At 43.0% G+C, this 20,531-nt stretch overlaps 1 protein-coding gene across 1 annotated transcript in view; it reads right to left on the bottom strand.

The window, feature by feature from the left end:
* ap1g2 (adaptor related protein complex 1 subunit gamma 2) overlaps positions 1-20,531 on the bottom strand; it is a 60,629-nt gene that overhangs the window by 27,774 nt on the left and 12,324 nt on the right. The window contains 8 exon segments of the mRNA XM_061890639.1: positions 3,563-3,676; positions 6,174-6,229; positions 8,905-9,003; positions 9,115-9,195; positions 11,643-11,738; positions 17,896-17,921; positions 17,924-17,972; positions 18,041-18,136. Coding sequence (XP_061746623.1) covers positions 3,563-3,676; positions 6,174-6,229; positions 8,905-9,003; positions 9,115-9,195; positions 11,643-11,738; positions 17,896-17,921; positions 17,924-17,972; positions 18,041-18,136 — 617 coding nt within the window.

The raw sequence follows: 20,531 nt of genomic DNA, 5'->3' as shown, positions 1-20,531 counted from the left end.
ATCCATCCTTTTTCTACCGCATGTCCCTTTTTGGGGTCGCTGGAGCCTATCTCAGCTACATTCGGGCGGAAGGCTTTACACCCTGGACAAGTCGCCACCTCATCGCAGGGCCCACCCTTATTTATAATATAATATTAAATATAAAATGTATATCCATCCATTTTCTACCGCTTGTCCCGTTCAGGGTCGCGGGGGGTGCTGGAGGTATCTCAGCTGCATTCGGGCGGAAGGCGGTGTACACCTTGGACATGTCGCCACCTCATCGCAGGGCCCACCCCTATTTTTAATATAATAATAAATATAAAATGTATATCCATCCATCCATCCATTTTATACCACTTGTCCCGTTGAGGGGCGCGGGGGGTCACTGGAGCCTATCTCAGCTGCATTCGGGCGGAAGGCGGTGTACACCTTGGACAAGTCGACACCTCATCGCAGGGCCCACCCCTATTTATAATATAATAATAAATATAAAATTTATATCCATCCATCCATCCATTTTATACCACTTGTCCCGTTGAGGGGCGCGGGGGGTGCTGGAGCCTACCTCAGCTGCATTCGGGCGGAAGGCGGCGTACACCTTGGACAAGTCGCCACCTCATCGCAGGGCCCACCCCTATTTATAACATAATAAATATAAAATGTATATCCATCCATTTTTCTACCGCTTGTCCCTTTTTGGGGTCGCTGGAGCCTATCTCAGCTGCATTTGGGCAGAAGGCGGTGTACACCCTGGACAAGTCGCCACCTCATCGCAGGGCCCACCCCTATTTATAATATAATATTAAATATAAAATGTGTATTAAATATAAATGTAGTGTTTATTATATAATGTTGGTTCATTTTTTTAATAGTTGAACTTCCATCCATCCAACCATTTTCTACCGCTTGTCCTGTTCAGGGTCGTGGGGGGTGCTGGAGCCTATCTCAGCTGCATTCGGGCGGAAGGCGGTGTACACCTTGGACATGTCGCCACCTCATCGCAGGGCCCACCCCTATTTTTAATATAATAATATATATAAAATGTATATCCATCCATTTTCTACCGTTTGTCCCGTTAAGGGTCACGGGGGGTGCTGGAGCCTATCTCAGCTGCATTCAGGCAGAAGGCTGGTTAAACCCTGGACAAGTCGCCACCTCATCGCAGGGCCCACCCCTATTTATAATATAATATTAAATATAAAATGTATATCCATCCATTCATCCATTTTCTACCGCTTTTCCCTTTCTGGGGTCGCTGGAGCCTATCTCAGCTGCATTCGGGCGGAAGGCGGTGTACACCTTGGACAAGTCGCCAGCTCCTCGCAGGGCCCACCCCTATTTATAATATAATAAATATAAAATGTATATCCATCCATTTCTACCGCTTGTCCCTTTTTGGGGTCGCTGGAGCCTATCTCAGCTGCATTTGGGCAGAAGGCGGTGTACACCCTGGACAAGTCGCCACCTCATCGCAGGGCCCACCCCTATTTATAAAATAATATTGAATATAAAATGTGTATTAAATATAAATATAGTGTTTGTTATAGAAAGTTGTGTCATTTTTTTAATAGTTGAACTTCCATCCATCCATCCATTTTCTACCGCTTGAGCCTATCTCAGCTGCATTCGGGCGGAAAGCGGCGTACACCCTGGACAAGTCGCCACCTCATCGCAGGGCCCACCCCTATTTATAATATAATATTAAATATAAAATGTATATCCATCCATCCATCCATTTCCTACCGCTTGTCCCGTTTAGGGTCGCGGGGGGTGCTGGAGCCTAGCTCAGCTGCATTCGGGCAGAATGCTTTACACCCTGGACAAGTCACCACCTCATCACAGGGCCCACCCTTATTTATAATATAATATTAAATATAAAATGTATATCCATCCATTTTCTACCGCTTGTCCCGTTCAGGGTCGCGGGGGGTCACTGGAGCCTATCTCAGCTGCATTCGGGCGGAATGCGGTGTACACCTTGGACAAGTCGCCACCTCATCGCAGGGCCCACCCCTATTTTTAATATAATAATAAATATAAAATGTATATCCATCCATCCATCCATTTACTACCGCTTGTCCCGTTCAGGGTCGCGGGGGGTGCTGGAGCCTATCTCAGCTGCATTCGGGCGGAAGGCGGAGTACACCTTGGACAAGTCGCCACCTCATCGCAGGGCCCACCCTTATTTATAATATAATATTAAATATAAAATGTATATCCATCCATTTTCTACCGCTTGTCCCTTTTTGGGGTCGCTGGAGCCTATCTCAGCTGCATTTGGGTAGAAGGCGCCGTACACCCTGGACAAGTCGCCACCTCATCACAGGGCCCACCCCTATTTATAATATAATATTAAATATAAAATGTGTATTAAATATAAATGTAGTGTTTATTATATAATGTTGGTTCATTTTTTTAATAGTTGAACTTCCATCCATCCATCCATCCATTTCCTACCGCTTGTCCTGTTCAGGGTCGTGGGGGGTGCTGGAGCCTATCTCAGCTGCATTCGGGCGGAAGGCGGTGTACACCTTGGACAAGTCGCCACCTCATCGCAGGGCCCACCCCTATTTATAATATAATATTGAATATAAAATGTGTATTAAATATAAATATAGTGTTTGTTATATAAAGTTGTTTCATTTTTTTAATAGTTGAACTTCCATCCATCCATCCATTTTCTACCGCTTGAGCCTATCTCAGCTGCATTCGGGCGGAAGGCGGCGTACACCTTGGACAAGTCGCCACCTCATCGCAGGGCCCACCCCTATTTATAATATAATATTAAATATGAAATGTATATCCATCCATCCATCCATTTTCTACCGCTTGTCCCTTTTCGGGGTCGCGGGGGGTCACTGGAGCCTATCTCAGCTGCATTTGGGCAGAAGGCGCCGTACACCCTGGACAAGTCGCCACCTAATCGCAGGGCCCACCCCTATTTATAATATAATATTAAATATAAAATGTGTATTAAATATAAATGTAGTGTTTATTATATAATGTTGGTTCATTTTTTTAATAGTTGAACTTCCATCCATCCATCCATTTTCTACCGCTTGTCCTGTTCAGGGTCGTGGGGGGTGCTGGAGCCTATCTCAGCTGCATTCGGGCGGAAGGCGGTGTACACCTTGGACAAGTCGCCACCTCATCGCAGGGCCCACCCCTATTTATAATATAATATTGAATATAAAATGTGTATTAAATATAAATATAGTGTTTGTTATATAAAGTTGTTTCATTTTTTTAATAGTTGAACTTCCATCCATCCATCCATTTTCTACCGCTTGAGCCTATCTCAGCTGCATTCGGGCGGAAGGCGGCGTACACCTTGGACAAGTCGCCACCTCATCGCAGGGCCCACCCCTATTTATAATATAATATTAAATATGAAATGTATATCCATCCATCCATCCATTTTCTACCGCTTGTCCCTTTTCGGGGTCGCGGGGGGTCACTGGAGCCTATCTCAGCTGCATTTGGGCAGAAGGCGCCGTACACCCTGGACAAGTCCCCACCTCATCGCAGGGCCCACCCTTATTTATAATATAATATTAAATATAAAATGCATAATAAATACCGTTTGACAGAGGCGTCGGCGTCTTTCAAGCAGTCCACGATGGTTCCTCTGTGCCGCTGCACGGCTATGTTGTCCGTCCCAACAATCTTTTGCAGTGAATTCATGGCGATGTACCTGATGGTGTACAGAAAGAAAACAGGAATTGACTCAGTCAGTTGGCAAAAACATTAAGTTTTCAACACAATCATGAGGTGAAATATTGAAAATACAAAAAGTGGAATGTCAACGCCCTTCAGGCTGGATGTCTTCATGTCGAGATAGCAGAAACTAGCCACGCTTGCGTATTTTATTCATGACACTCGCCAAAGACGGGAGAAGAATGGCAACTCAAAGCTATTTGTGGACATGTTTTTCTTCATTTCTAAAAAAAATTGTGTTTTATTTGGTCAGGAAATGAGGGCGCATGCTAGCAATCCCGCCTCCACCCGCAGAGATAAAGAGAGTGGATTGAACAAGTGATTACATTTTGAGGGTTGATCCGGATTCAGGATTTTTTGACTGCTGCGCCAGGTCCTCTAGAACCACATTGTGAAGTATGCGGACGACACAACAGTAGTGGGTCTCAACGACATGGACTATAGGGAGGAGGTGAAACATCTGGTTGACTGGTGCAGAACCAGCAACCTGGTCCTGAACGTCCACAAGACCAAGGAGAATATTGGTACAAAGACAACACATTTGATGTTCAAACTGATAAACATTTTTTTGTGTGCAAATAATCCTTAACTTTAGAATTTGATGCCAGCAACACGTGACAAAGAAGTTGGGAAAGGTGGCAATAAATACTGATACAGTTGAGGAATGCTCATCAAACACTTATTTGGAACAGGCAGGGCAGGCTAATTGGGAACAGGTGGGTGCCATGATTGGGTATAAAAACAGATTCCCAAAACATGCTCAGTCTTTCACAAGAAAGGATGGGGCGAGGTACACCCCTTTGTCCACAACTGTGTGAGCAAATAGTCAAACGGTTTAAGAACAACGTTTCTCAAAGTGCAATTGCAAGAAATTTAGGGATTTCAACATCTACGCTCCATAATATCATCAAAAGGTTCAGAGAATCTGGAGAAATCACTCCATGTAAGCGGCATGGCCGGAAACCAACATTGAATGACCGTGACCTTCGATCCCTCAGACAGCACTGTATCAAAAACCGACATCAATCTCTAAAGGATATCACCACATGGGCTCAGGAACACTTCAGAAAACCACTGTCACTAAATATAGATAGTCGCTACATCTGTAAGTGCAAGTTAAAGCTATACTATGCAAAGCGAAAGCCATTTATCAACAACATCCAGAAACGCCACCGGCTTCTCTGGGCCCGAGATCATCTAAAATGGACTGATGCAAAGTGGAAAAGTGTTCTGTGGTCTGACGAGTCCACATTTCAAATTGTTTTTGGAGATATTCGACATTGTGTCATCCGGAACAAAGGCGAAGCGAACCATCCAGACTGATATCGACGCAATGTTCTAAATCCAGCATCTGTGATGGTATGGGGGTGCATTAGTGCCCAAGGCATGGGTAACTTACACATCTGTGAAGGCACCGTTAATGCTGAAAGGTACATACAGGTTTTGGAACAACATATGCTGCCATCTAAGCGCCGTCTTTTTCATGGACGCCCCTGCTTATTTCAGCAAGACAATGCCAAGCCACATTCAGCACGTTTTACAACAGCGTGGCTTCGTAAAAAAAAAAAAAAGTGCGGGTACTTACCTGGGCCGCCTGCAGTCCAGACCTGTCTCCAATCGAAAATGTGTGGTGTATTATGAAACCTAAAATACGACAGCGGAGACCCCGCCCGGACTGTTGAAGGACTGAAGCTCTACATAAAACAAGAATGGGAAAGAATTCCACTTTCAAAGCTTCAACAATTAGTTTCCTCAGATCCCAAACGTTTATTGAGTGTTGTTAAAAGAAAAGGTGATGTAACACAGTGGTGAACATGCCCTTTCCCAACTACTTTGGCACGTGTTGCAGCCATGAAATTCTAAGTTAATTATTATTTGCAAATACAAAATAAAGTTTATGAGTTTGAACATCAAATATGTTGTTTTTGTAGCATATTCAATTGAATATGGGTTGAAAAGGATTTGCAAATCATTGTATTCCGTTTATATTTACATCTAACACAATTTCCCAACTCATTGTAGATGACTTGATCAAAACAAACTGGTTTCACGGTTTATACCCGTTTTTTCTTTGTCATCTCCAAACAATACTTTTCTTTTCCAGCACATGAAAAGTCTCAAGGGACTAATCCGGTCCTATAAAGTCATAAAGGTAACAGCTAAGACAAGCGTGCCCAGTGACCTCTGCTCCTTCAAGGATGGGGACCTAAGAAAACCATTCCAAAACCAAACCCCCAGAGGAAGGACTGATGAGCCTTCACTCTGTCCGGCAGACGGAAAGTGACCTTCCAGTGTGGCTCCGGAGAAAATCCACCCGGGGCAAAAGTGATGAGATAGCTCAGACCGATGACAACCTGTCAAGACGTTTCTCCCTGTGGCTGTGGAGATGCTGCCGGTGGCTTTGAGAAATGAAAATGAACAACGGACCCCCGAGGGGGAGGGAGAAGGAGCAGGGGATGGAGGATAAAACTGACCTAATGTTTCTGTCGTTGTTCAGGAGGAAGCGTCCCAAGATGTTCACAGCCAGGACCTGAGGACATAAACAGCGTGGGGGGGTTTTCAATTTTATGTGCTAGGAAAAAAAAGAGATGACATTTTGCTGCAGATTACATGGATGAACTCTAATATTATAATAGATTAAAAGCTTTTCTTCTGGAGAAAATATGTTTGACAGAGGAGTCATTTTTGTCAATGACATCACCAATGAGAACGGTAAGATTATGGAGTATGAATGAAATTAATCTAATCCAATCCACTTTAATTTTATAGCACATTTAAACCGCAGGAATGTTTCCAAAGTGCTGCACAACAATATTTAGGATGTCCCACTGGGGTGAGTTTTTCCTTGTCCTTATGTGGGCTCTGTGCCGCGGATGTCGTTGTGGCTTGTGCAGCCCTTTGAGACACTTGTGATTTAGGGCTATATAAATAAACATTGATTGATTGAATATTAAAAACACTATTCAAATATTATCCTTAGCTCCACCAGTGACTGAATAAAAACAAAAAAAAAATAAGCCCAATATAAAATAAATATAAAAACAACATAAAATTAAAGCTGCAAGCAGCGATGGACGGGACCGCTTAGCTGCTGCCCCCGCGACCCAAGCCCAGATAAGTGGTAGAAAATGGATGGATGGATTATTACACCAAGAAAAAGTTGTATACACATGTGTTATACATCAGTTTCATAGCAATAACAGTTGTAAAGTGGCTTGGGCATTTTATAAGGACGCCATTTTGAGACTAACGCATGGTGAATGTAATGCAGTTGTTGTATTGAAGTGGGAATAGCAAACTTCCTGTTGATTTTAGCGGGGGGGGGGGGTTCTCACTGGATGAAATATAGGTCTAACTGAGACCTACGTAGTGGTTTTTGTTTCATGTTTCTACGACATTCCTACTGGAAGTTACAGACAGTTTTGTCTGTGTTTTCTTCCTAGGGGGCGCTAGAGCACAATTTTGAGTTTTGGGGTTTGGTTTTTGGATTACATCGCAATTTTCACCAGTCCTGGTGTGTATTTCAAATTTGGTGAGTTTTGAAGCATGTTAAGGGGGTCAAATTACAGCTCAAAGAGGCGGCGGTATAATAAAGAATAATAATAAAACCTTAGAAATTCAATAGGGTCCTCTGTCCCAAAGGTACATCGGTCCCTAAATATTATCTTTAGCTCCATCAATGAATGAATAAAAACCCCAAAAAATAAACCCAATATAAAATAAATAGATATAAAAACAATAGAAAAATAAATATGATTAAAAACGATTTTAAAGGGTGAAACCAATTAAAACAATAAATAGATATCAACATTTTTAAAAACACAGGACCACACAACTCACATCGTGTTTAAAGCCAAAGAATAAAAGTGGGTCTTAAGATGAGACTTAAAACCCGGGGTCCCCAAACTATGGCCCGTGGGCCATAATGATTTTTTTGCAAATAATATTTTGCCGTAAAGATTTTTTTGCAAAATAATCATTAACTTTATAATTTGATGCCAGCAACACATGACAAAGACGTTGAGAAAGGTGGCAATTAATACTGATAAAGTTGAGGAATGCTCATCAAACACTTATTGGGAACATCCCACACGTGTGCAGGCTAATTGGGAACAGGTGGGTGCCATGACCCCGCCAGCATCCAAAATCCGGCCCGCGGGAATTCCCAAGTTTGAAAAAAATATAAACAATTATTTTTGATTATTTTTTAAAATCTGTCCTTTCTAATTCATTTTCTACTGCTTGTTACTCTGTGTCTCCTAGCCGCTCAAGCAAATCATATTGTCTAAAAATGCATTTTTTCATCGTTGGATTGCGCACTTGATGTCATGTTTTCAGTCAATTAAGTCAATTAGTGCGCGAGGAATATATACATATATATACAAATATACAAATTATTTTAACCCAATGCGGCCCCCAAGTCAATAAGTTTGGGGACCACTGCTTAAAACACTCCACTGTTGGGGCAGTTCGAACACGGAGGGCTAGAGTGTTCCAGAGCTTAGGGCCGACCACAGAGAAGGCCCCTGTCCACCCCGGTTTTAAGTCTGGTCTTGGGCACCACGAGCCAGAACTAGCTCTCGGACCTCAGAGTGTAAATCTGGATGAGGTCCGAGAGAAATATTGAGGTGCCAGTCCATGTAAAGCTTTAAAAAGCAAACAGCGAGGTTTTAAAATCAATTCTAAAATGAACAGGGAGCCAATGCAAACCCTCAAGAATTGGGGGTTATATGCCGGCGTTTCCTGGCCCCTGTTAAAAGTCGTGCTGCCGCGTTCTGGACTAACTGCAACTGGGAGAGAGATTTTTTTGGCTGATGCCAGTATAAAGTCCATCACAGTAGTCCAGGCCACTTGAAATAAAAGAATGCAAGACTTGTTTAATTAGGTTAAAAGAGAAATACGGTTTTACCTTCGATCGACCGACCGACAGACAGACCTACAGACAGACCGACCGACCGACCGACCAACAGACAGACCGACCGACCGACCGACCCACCGACCGACCGACCGACCGACCGACCGACCGACCGACCGACCGACCGACCGACAGACAGACAGACAGACAGACAGACAGACAGACCGACCGACCGACAGACAGACAGACAGACCGACAGACATACCGACAGACAGACCGACAGACAGACCGACAGACAGACCGGATATCTCTACTTGAAATGAATGCGAACAAAACGATAAGTCTCTCACCCTGAGGCCACTCTCCGACTTGATGTCCAGCACCGTAAGCACGGTCTCATACAGCACCGCGTTGCCCACGGTCTTGGTGCTGTCCGTGTTGGTGGCGACCTAAACAGCAGCCCGTGCACACTCAATTATTTCTCATCTGCACTGGCTTCCGGAAGACATGCAGCCGATGTTGCAGCCACGGCACGAATCGTCGGTAAGCGTCACTCAAACCTGAGCCAGGAGGTCGTTCATGGCGTCACTCGCTGCCTCGTTGTTGCGACCGAGGATTCTCAGCAGTCTCAAGATGCGTACCTGGGAATGGAAGAAACGTCATTCTTTTATTCAGCTTTTATCAAAGACATTTCCAATGTTGGGACACACCTTACAATTCAGTAGCATGTGAAATTGGTTCATAGTTGTGTAGTTCCGATACCAATATTTTGGGACTGGTATCGGTGTCAAAATAGTGCCACACACATTTTTAAAACAATCTAAAAACTACAGTGGGGCAAAAAAGTATTTAGTCAGCCAGCGATTGTGCAAGTTCTCCCACTTCAAAGGATGAAAGAGGTCTGTAATTTTCATCATAGGTACACTTAAACTGTGAGACAGAATGTGAAAAAAAAATCCAGGAATTTTAAATAATTTATTTGTAAATTATGGTGGAAAATAAGTATTTGGTCAACCATTCAAAGCTCTCACTGATGGAAGGAGGTTTTGGCTCAAAATCTCACGATACATGGCCCCATTCATTCTTTCCTTAAAGGGGAACGTTATCACAATTTCAAAAGGGTTAAAAACACTAAAAATCAGTTCCCAGTGGCTTGTTGTATTTTTTGAAGTTTTTTTTTTAATTTTACCGGTCCCGGAATATCCCTAAATAAAGCTTTAAAGTGCCTTATTTTCGCTATCTTCGAAAAAACTATCCATTTCCCTGTGACGTCATACAGTGCTGCCAATACAAACAACATGGCAAGATATAGCGACATTAGCTCGGATTCAGACTCGGATTTCAGCGGCTTAAGCGATTCAACAGATTACGCATGTATTGAAACAGATGGTCGGAGTATGGAGGCGGATAGCGAAAATGAAATTGAAGAAGAAATTGAAGCTATTGAGCGAATAGCTATTGACGCTATTCGGCCATAGCGTGGGTGTACCTAATGAAGTGGCCCATAGCATGGCTGCCTTATTAGCATCGCCGGTAAAATGTGCGGACCAAACGATCAGGACTTTCGCATCTTATGACACTGGAGCAACTTAAATCCGTCGATTGGTAAGTGTTTGTTTCGCATTATATGTGGGTATCTAGTTTCAAATGTACATACAGCTAGTGTAAATAGCATGTTAGCATCGATTAGCGTAGCATGTTAGCATCGATTAGCTGGCAGTCACGCCGCGACCAAATATGTCTGATTAGCACATAAGTCAACAACATCAACAAAACTCACCATTGTGATTTCGTTGACTTAATGGTTGCAAATGCATCTGCAGGTTATCCATACATCTCTGTGCCATGTCTGTCTTAGCACTGCCGGTCAAATGTGCAGACACTCTGGCACATTCAATGGGGGTCTGGCGGCAGATTTCTTGCCAGTGGTGCAACTTGAATCCCTCCCTGTTAGTGTTGTTACACCCTCCGACAACACACCAACGAGGCATGATGTCTACAAAATTCCCCAAAAATTGTTGAAAAAACGGAAAATAACAGAGCTGAGACCCGGTGTTTGTAATGTGAAAATGAATATGGCGGGTGTGTTACCTCGGCGACGTCACGTTCTGACGTCATCGCTAAAAGACCGATAAACAGAAAGGCGTTTAATTTGCCAAAATTCACCCATTTAGAGTTCGGAAATCGGTTAAAAAAATACATGGTCTTTTTTTTCTGCAACATCAAGGTATATATTGAGGCTTGCATAGCTTTAACACGGATGAATCGTCCTGTCCCCTTGGCAGAAAAACAGCCCCAAAGCATGATGCTTCACAGTAGGTATGGTGTTCATGGGATGCAACTCAGTATTCTTCTTCCATCCAAACACGACGAGTTGAGTTTATACCAAAATGGATACATGGATGATACAACAGAGGATTGTGAGACTGTCATGTGGTCAGATGAAACCAAAATAGAACTTTTTGGTATAAACTCAACTCGTCGTGTTTGGAGGAAGAAGAATACATCCCAAGAACACCACACCTACTGTGAAGCATGGGGGTGGAAACATCATGCTTTGGGGCTGTTTTTCCGCTAAGGGGACAGGACGATTGATCCGTGTTAAGGAAAGAATGAAGGATTTTTGAGCCAAAACATCCTTTCATCAGTGGGAGCTTTGAATGGTTGACCAAATACTTATTTTCAACCATAATTTACAAATAAATTCTTTAAAATTCCTACAATGTGAATTCCTGGATTTTTTTTCCACATTCTGTCTCTCACAGTTAAAGTGTACCTATGATGAAAATTACAGACCTCTGTCATCATTTGAAGTGGGAGAACTTGCACAATCGATGGCTGACTAAATACTTTTTTGCCCCCCTGTAACTTCGCTATTTACTTGAAATATTCAAAACTTTTTTTCTACTAAACACACATAAAATGAAAAAACATATGATATGTTGTTGTTTTTTTTCTTCCCCTTACGCTGAGACAGGTCTCATGTACATCTCAGGGATGTGTGGCTCCATTAGAGATTGTATTAAAAAAAAAAAACGTAAAAGAGACGCTTCGTTCATGAACCACACATCCCGCATTTAGCGCATACCTGCAGGAAAGGGTCGCTGATCCCGGCCACATCGTGCTCTGGAGAATACCCGGAGGTGACCAAGCCTTTCATGATCCGAACCAGATCTGGCACTGCCTGCGATACACACAATCCAATCCACTTTGTTTATATAAATAAAACTTTAAAAGTTTCACAAAGTGCTGCACAGGAGTTAACGAGGAGAGTCAGTAAAATACAAACCCTGTTTCCATAAGAGTTGGGAAATTGTGTTAGATGTAAATATAAACAGAATACAATGATTTGCAAATCATTTCCAACCCATATTCAGTTGAATATGCTACAAAGACAACATATTTGATGTTCAAACTCATAAACTTTTCATGGCTGCAACACGTGCCAAAGTAGTTGGGAAAGGGCATGTTCACCACTGTGTTACATCACCTTTTCTTTTAACAACACTCAATAAACGTTTGGGAACTGAGGAAACTAATTGTTGGAGCTTTGAAAGTGAAATTCTTAACCAGTCTTGATTGATGTTCAGCTTAAGTTGTCCAACAGTCCGGAGTCTTGTTGTCGTATTTTACGCTTCATAATGCGCCACACATTTTTGATGGGAGACAGGTCTGGACTGCAGGCGGGCCGGAAAAGTACCCGCACTCTTTTACTGCAAAGCCACGCTGTTGTAACACGTGGCTTGGCATTGTTTTGCTGAAATAAGCAGGGGCGTCCATGATACCGTTGCTTGGATGACAACATATGTTGCTCCAAAACCTGTATGGACCTTTCAGCATTAAAGGTGCCTTCACAGATGTGTAAGTTACCCATGCCTTGGGCACTAATACACCTCCGTACCATCACAGATGCTGGCTTGTGAACTTTGCGCCTATAACAATCCGGATGGTTATTTTCCTCTTTGTTCCGGAGGACACCACGTCCACAGTTTCCAAATATAATTTGAAATGTGGACACGTCAGACCGCAGAACACTTTTCCACTTTGCATCAGTCCATCTTAGATGAGCTCGAGCCCAGCGAGGCCAGCGGCATTTCTGGGTGTTGTTGATAAATGGCTTTCGCTTTGCATACTAGAGTTTTAACTTGCACTTACAAATGTAGCGACCAACTGTAGTTACTGACAGTGGTTTTATGAAGTGTTCCTGAGCCCATGTTGTGATATCCTTTACACACTGATGTCGGTTTTTGATGCAGTGCTGCCTGAGGGATTAAAGGTCTGTAATATCATCGCTTACGTGCAGTGATTTCTCCAGATTCTCTAAACCTTTTGATGGTTGCTCCAAAACCTGTATGTACCTTTCAGCATTAATGGTGTCTTCACAGATGTGTGAGTTACCCATGCCTTGGGCACTAATACACCCACATACCATCACACATGCTGGCTTTTCAACTTTGCGCCTAGAACAATCCGGATGGTTATTTTCCTCTTTGTTCCGGAGGACACCACGTCCGCAGTTTCCAAATATAATTTGAAATGTGGACATGTCAGACCACAGAACACTTTTCTACTTTGCATCAGTCCATCTTAGATGAGCTCGGGCCCAGCGAAGCCGGCGGCATTTCTGGGTGTTGTTGATAAATGGCTTTCGCTTTGCATACTAGAGTTTTAACTTGCACTTACAGATGTACCGACCAACTGTAGCTACTGACAGTAGTTTTATGACGTGTTCCTGAGCCCATGTGGTGATATCCTTTACACACTGATGTCGTTTTTTGATGCAGTGACGCCTGAGGGATTAAAGGTCCGTAATATCATCGCTTACATGCAGTGATTTCTCCAGATTCTCTGAACCTTTTGATGGTTGCTCCAAAACCTGTATGGACCATTCAGCATTAATGGTGCCTTGACAGATGTGTAAGTTACCCATGCCTTGGGCACTAATACACCCACATACCATCACACATGCTGGCTTTTCAACTTTGCGCCTATAACAATCCGGATGGTTATTTTCCTCTTTGTTCCGGAGGACACCACGTCCGCAGTTTCCAAATATAATTTAAAATGTGGACACGTCAGACCGCAGAACACTTTTCCACTTTGCATCAGTCCATCTTAGATGAGCTCGGGCCCAGCGAAGCCGGCGGCATTTCTGGGTGTTGTTGATAAATGGCTTTCGCTTTGCATAGTAGAGTTTTAACTTGCACTTACAGATGTAGCGACCAACTGTAGCTACTGACAGTGGTTTTATGAAGTGTTCCTGAGCCCATGTTGGGATATCCTTTACACACTGATGTCGGTTTTTGATGCAGTGCCGCCTGAGGGATCAAAGGTCTGTTATATCATCGCTTACGTGCAGTGATTTCTCCAGATTCTCTGAACCTTTTGATGGTTGCTCCAAAACCTGTATGTACCTTTCAGCATTAATGGTGCCTTCACAGATGTGTAAGTTACCCATGCCTTGGGCACTAATACACCCCCATACCATCACAGATGCTGGCTTTTGAACTTTGCGCCTAGAACAATCCGGATGGTTATTTTCCTCTTTGTTCCGGAGGAGACCACGTCCACAGTTTCCAAATATAATTTCAAATGTGGACACGTCAGACCGCAGGACACTTTTCCACTTTGCATCAGTCCATCTTAGATGAGCTCGGGCCCAGCGAAGCCGGCGGCATTTCTGGGTGTTGTTGATAAATGGCTTTTGCTTTGCATAGTAGAGTTTTAACTTGCACTTACAGATGTAGCGACCAACTGTAGTTACTGACAGTGGTTTTACGAAGTGTTCCTGAGCCCATGTAATGATATCCTTTACACACTGATGTCGGTTTTTGATGCAGTGCCGCCTGAGGGATCAAAGTTCCGTAATATCATCGCTTACGTGCAGTGATTTCTCCAGATTCTCTGAACCTTTTGATGGTTGCTCCAAAACCTGTATGGACCATTCAGCATTAATGGTGCCTTGACAGATGTGTAAGTTACCCATGCCTTGGGCACTAATACACCCACATACCATCACACATGCTGGCTTTTCAACTTTGCGCCTATAACAATCCGGATGGTTATTTTCCTCTTTGTTCCGGAGGACACCACGTCCGCAGTTTCCAAATATAATTTAAAATGTGGACACGTCAGACCGCAGAACACTTTTCCACTTTGCATCAGTCCATCTTAGATGAGCTCGGGCCCAGCGAAGCCGGCGGCATTTCTGGGTGTTGTTGATAAATGGCTTTCGCTTTGCATAGTAGAGTTTTAACTTGCACTTACAGATGTAGCGACCAACTGTAGCTACTGACAGTGGTTTTATGAAGTGTTCCTGAGCCCATGTTGGGATATCCTTTACACACTGATGTCGGTTTTTGATGCAGTGCCGCCTGAGGGATCAAAGGTCTGTTATATCATCGCTTACGTGCAGTGATTTCTCCAGATTCTCTGAACCTTTTGATGGTTGCTCCAAAACCTGTATGTACCTTTCAGCATTAATGGTGCCTTCACAGATGTGTAAGTTACCCATGCCTTGGGCACTAATACACCCCCATACCATCACAGATGCTGGCTTTTGAACTTTGCGCCTAGAACAATCCGGATGGTTATTTTCCTCTTTGTTCCGGAGGACACCACGTCCACAGTTTCCAAATATAATTTCAAATGTGGACACGTCAGACCGCAGGATACTTTTCCACTTTGCATCAGTCCATCTTAGATGAGCTCGGGCCCAGCGAAGCCGGCGGCATTTCTGGGTGTTGTTGATAAATGGCTTTTGCTTTGCATAGTAGAGTTTTAACTTGCACTTACAGATGTAGCGACCAACTGTAGTTACTGACAGTGGTTTTACGAAGTGTTCCTGAGCCCATGTAGTGATATCCTTTACACACTGATGTCGGTTTTTGATGCAGTGCCGCCTGAGGGATCAAAGTTCCGTAATATCATCGCTTACGTGCAGTGATTTCTCCAGATTCTCTGAACCTTTTGATGGTTGCTCCAAAACCTGTGTGGACCGTTCAGCATTAATGGTGCCTTCACAGATGTGTAAATTACCCATGCATTGGGCACTAATGCACCCCCATACCATCACAGATGCTGGCTTTTGAACTTTGCGCCTATAACAATCCGGAAGGTTATTTTCTTCTTTGTTCCGGAGGACACCACGTCCACAGTTTCCAAATATAATTTGAAATGTGGACTCGTCAGACCACAGAACACTTTAGATCAGTCCATCTTAGAAAAGCTCGAGCCCAGCGAAGCCAGCGGCATTTCTGGGTGTTGTTGATAAATGGCTTTCGCTTTGCATAGTAGAGTTTTAACTTGCACTTACAGATGTAGCGACCAACTGTAGCTACTGACAGTGGTTTTATGAAGTGTTCCTGAGCCCATGTAGTGATATCCTTTACACACTGATGTCGGTTTTTGATGCAGTGCCGCCTGAGGGATCAAAGTTCCGTAATATCATCGCTTACGTGCAGTGATTTCTCCGGATTCTCTGAACCTTTTGATGATTTTACGGGCCGTAGATGGTAAAATCCCTAAATTCCTTGCGATAGCTCGTTCAGAAACGTTGTTCTAAAACTGTTCGACAATTTGCTTACAAAGTGGTGACCCTCGCCACATCCTTGTTTGTGAATTACTTAGCATTTCATGGAAGTTGCTTTTATACCCAATCATGTCACCCACCTGTTCCCAATTAGCCTGCACACCTGTGGGATGTTCCAAATAAGTGTCTGATGAGCATTCCACCTTTCCCAAATTCTTTGCTACGTGTTGCTGGCATCCAATTCTAAAGTTAATGATTATTTGCAACAACAAAAAAATGTCTATCAGTTTGAACATCAAATATGTTGTCTTTGTAGCATATTCAACTGAATATGGGTTAAAAATGATTTGCAAATCATTGTATTCCGTTTATATTTACATCTAACACAATTTCCCAACTCATATGGAAACGGGTTTGTACACACAGGTCCATTGCCAGAGTTAGTGTGGTCAACATATATCAAATAAAAACTAAATAAGATAAGGCTCAGAATGTTTCTTAACAAAACCTTTCTACATATAAAGTGCTTTTTTTGATTGATTGATTTATTGATTGATTGATACTTTTATTGTAGGGCGGTATAGCTCGGTTGGTAGAGTGGCCGTGCCAGCAACTTGAGGGTTGCAGGTTCGATCCCGCTTCCGCCATCCTAGTCACTGCCGTTGTATCCCTGGGCAAGACACTTTACCCACCTGCTCCCAGTGCCACCCACACTGGTTTAAATGTAACTTAGATATTGGGTGTCACTATGTAAAGCGCTTTGAGTCACTAGAGAAAAGCACTATATAAATATAATTCAATTCACTTCACTATTAGTAGACTGCACAGTACAGTACATATTCCGTACAATTACACCACTAAATGGTAACACCCCATAAGTTTTCAACTTGTTTAAGTCGGGGTCCACATTAATCAACATTCAACTGACTCCAGTTGTTGCTCGGAAGAAATAAAATGACAAAACTTTTCTTCTAAGTATAAAAAGTGCAACATTAAACAGTTTCAAGTCAACTCAGCCTCAGATTAACTCTCCTCCTCCCTCCCCCCCCCCCCCCCCCCCCGCCAGCCTGGCTAACTTGGCAGTAAGAGGATATATGTGCTCATTGTTCTTCCACCATAGAAGTGGGTCAAAATCTAGTTGTAATGCAATACAGCAACCCATCGCGACCCCGAACGGACAAGCGGTAGAAAATGGATGTGCTGCTATAAAAACATTTGTTATTGCTATAGCCCTGCCTGGCTGCTTGCACCAAGCTCCTCTTTCTCAACCTTAAATGCAGGTTACTTGGGGGTGGTGCCGCTTCAAAGGGGTTAGCATGTTTGACGTGTTGGCAGAAGCATACCCTACTGTTGCTGAACAATGTCGGCGAACCTCCGTCCTCCGTTGTTGCATCGCACCGCCAAGCCGAAGTGTTCCAAAAGGGGAGGGTCTTCCGGCTCTGGCTTTTGCATGTTGTCCTCGCCCGGTCGCTGCTAGCCTGCCGTGTGTAGTGCCTCGCTCTGCTTTGTTTACACAACGTGTGGTGCGCTACCTAATATGTCCGTGTGGAAACACGTTCGGTACACCTCCGAACCGAACCGAACCAAAACCGTTTAATACAAATACACGTACCGTTACACCCCTACTTCGTATAGTTGAAGACCTACAGTCATTAGAAAACATGAGTGCACATCATAATGAGATTGTGCTGATAATCATAATTTCCCTTCAAGGATGAATAAAGTACTTCTGATTCTGTTCTTTGGACCCTCCGTTCATGTTAGTTTTTGTATTTTGAGTTCATGTGTAGTGTGTGCGTGTCCTCGGTACCTTTCTGAAGCGCTCGAGTGTCTCGGATTGCACACGCACAGCTGCGTGATGAGCACTACGGCGCCGTGGAGCACACCTTGGGACAAAGAGCACACGGCCTTGAATATGACGTGGGTCTTGGACGAGGGTCTTGAGGTTGACTGACGTGGTGCTTTTCCACCAGGAGGGCGCGAGCCGTCGGGGCGAACAGCTCCCCGAGCTCGGGAACTTTTCTCACGATGTGTATAGCGCACAGAGCAGCCTGGATTAACACAAAGAAAGTGGACAGAAGGACAAGACATCATTCCTCACAACTTTATTAGGTAAGAGTTTCTCAGGTTTCTCCCAATAGCAGCTTAAATACCAATTAAAGCTGCAAGCAGCGAGGGACGGGACCGCTTGGGCTGCTGCCCCCGTGACCCAAGCCCGGATAAGCGGAAGAAGATGGATGGATGGATTATGACACCGAGAAAAAGTTGTATACACATGTGTTATACATCAGTCTCGTAGTAATAACAGTTGTAAAGTGGCTCGGGCATTTTATAAGGACGCCTTTTTGAGACTCTAAGGCAGGGGTGTCAAACTCAAACACAGAGTGGGCCAAAATTCTAAACGGAACAAAGCCGTGGGCCAAAGTTGAACAACTTAACCTTTTAATAGGGACCCAAACAAGTTTTGCATTGAATATTGAACAAGCAAGGCTTATATAACTTTATAGTAATATGCAAAATCAAGTTTTGTTGGTAGCGGGGGAGGGGGGTGGTGTATATTGTAGCGTCCCGAAAGAGTTAGTGCTGCAAGGGGGTCTGGGTATTTTTTCTGTTGTGTTACAGTGCGGATGTTCTCCCGAAATGTGTTTGTTATTCTTGGTTGGTGTGGGTTCACAGTGTGGTGCATATTTCTAACAGTGTTTTTTTTTTTCAATCAATCAATGTATTTTATTTCGGCAATCTTCACATAAAACAAAGAACAACAACAAGAAAAGAAAAAAAAAAACACTCATTTGAGCAATGATTGAGCCGAAAGGGTGTAGGATGAAGCAACGCTTATATAAACCTACCCCATCACAACAAGAACAAGGTTCGAAATATATAAAATCTAAAACATGCTTCACTTATATTACTTTTTTTTAAAACAATATATAAGCAACATATATGTAGCACACGTCTCATATACACAGTTTAACATTTAAATCAAACATATACATTTGTACACTTATATATATATATATATATATATATATATATATATATATATATATTATATACACAATTTATTTAAATTCCATATAAAGTGGTAATATATACATTTTAATATAACCTATATGTATAATTATGAAATCATAAATTGTATTTATATACATATTATATATTATTGTTTATAAAAATTGTTTATACGGGCACCCTCAGTGTGACCTGTATGGCTGTCGACCAAGTATGCCTTGCATTCACTTGTGTGTGTGTGTGTGTGTAGAATCCGCATATATTACGTGACTTGGGCCGGCACGCTGATTGTATGGCAGAAAAGCGGACATGACGACAGGTTGTAGAGGACGCTAAAAGCAGTACCTTTAAGGCACGCCGCCGATATTGTTGTCCGAGTGGAAATCGGGAGAAATTCAAGAGAATGGTTGCCCCGGTAGATTTTCGGGGGTGGGGGGCACTGAAATTCAAGAGTCTCCTGGGAAAATCGTGAGGGGTTGGCAAGTATTAGAATTAGCGGTGAATGCACCGCCGCTGTATAATACCGGCGGGCCAGCTCTAATGTTAATTTAATATTGTCTCTAGGGCCAAATTTGGCCCGCGGGCTAGAGTTTGACACCCATGCTCTAATGCATGGTGAATGTAATGCAGTTGTAGTATTAAAATGGGAATAGCAAACTTCCTGTTGATTTTAGTTGGGGGTAGTCAATGTATGAAATATAGGTCTCAGTGAGACCTACATAGAGGTTTTTGTTTCATGTGTGTATGACAGTCCTACAGTGAGTTAAAGGCAGTTTTATCGAAACAGGGAGCCGCCATTTTGGGAAAGCAGTAGCACAACAGCAGCAGCGGGCTCATAAAATCCAAACTTGGGAAGTAATTAAAACTATTTCATGTACTTTTAATCAGAAAGGTTCAATCTCTCTTCTGTGTTTATTTGAAGCCGAAACGACAAACGGCCTCAGAGGAGATAATGTTTGAAAAAAAGCGACAATTTTTAACCAACTTTTGCATTTAAGGGGGAATTACAAACTTCCTGTTGATTTTAGCCGGGTGGTGTCACTGGATGAAATATAGGTCTAACTGAGACCTACATAGAGGTTTTTGTTTCATGTCTCTACGACATTCCTACTGGAAGTTAGAGACAGTTGTGTCTGTGTTTTCTTCCTAGGGGACGCTAGAGCGCAATTTTGAGTTTGTTTTTAGATTACATCATAATTTTCGCCAGTCTTGATGTGTGTGTCAAATTTGGTGAGTTTTGAAGCATGTTAAGGGGGTCAAATTACAGCTCAAAGAGGCGGCGGTATAATGATTATAATAATAAAAAATAATAATAATAATAAAACGCTAGAAATTCAATAGGGTCCTCTGTCCCTAATGACACGGCTTGCACATTATAAATAATACAGTGGACCCCCGTGCTGTGGTCCACAACGTGTGTACTTTTACCTGATA

This window comes from Nerophis ophidion, linkage group LG28 (assembly GCF_033978795.1).
Source record: "Nerophis ophidion isolate RoL-2023_Sa linkage group LG28, RoL_Noph_v1.0, whole genome shotgun sequence".
Classification (NCBI taxonomy): Eukaryota; Metazoa; Chordata; class Actinopteri; order Syngnathiformes; family Syngnathidae; genus Nerophis; species Nerophis ophidion.
The sequence above is the reverse complement of the archived record's forward strand: the minus strand, read 5'-3'. Positions and strand labels throughout refer to the sequence as shown.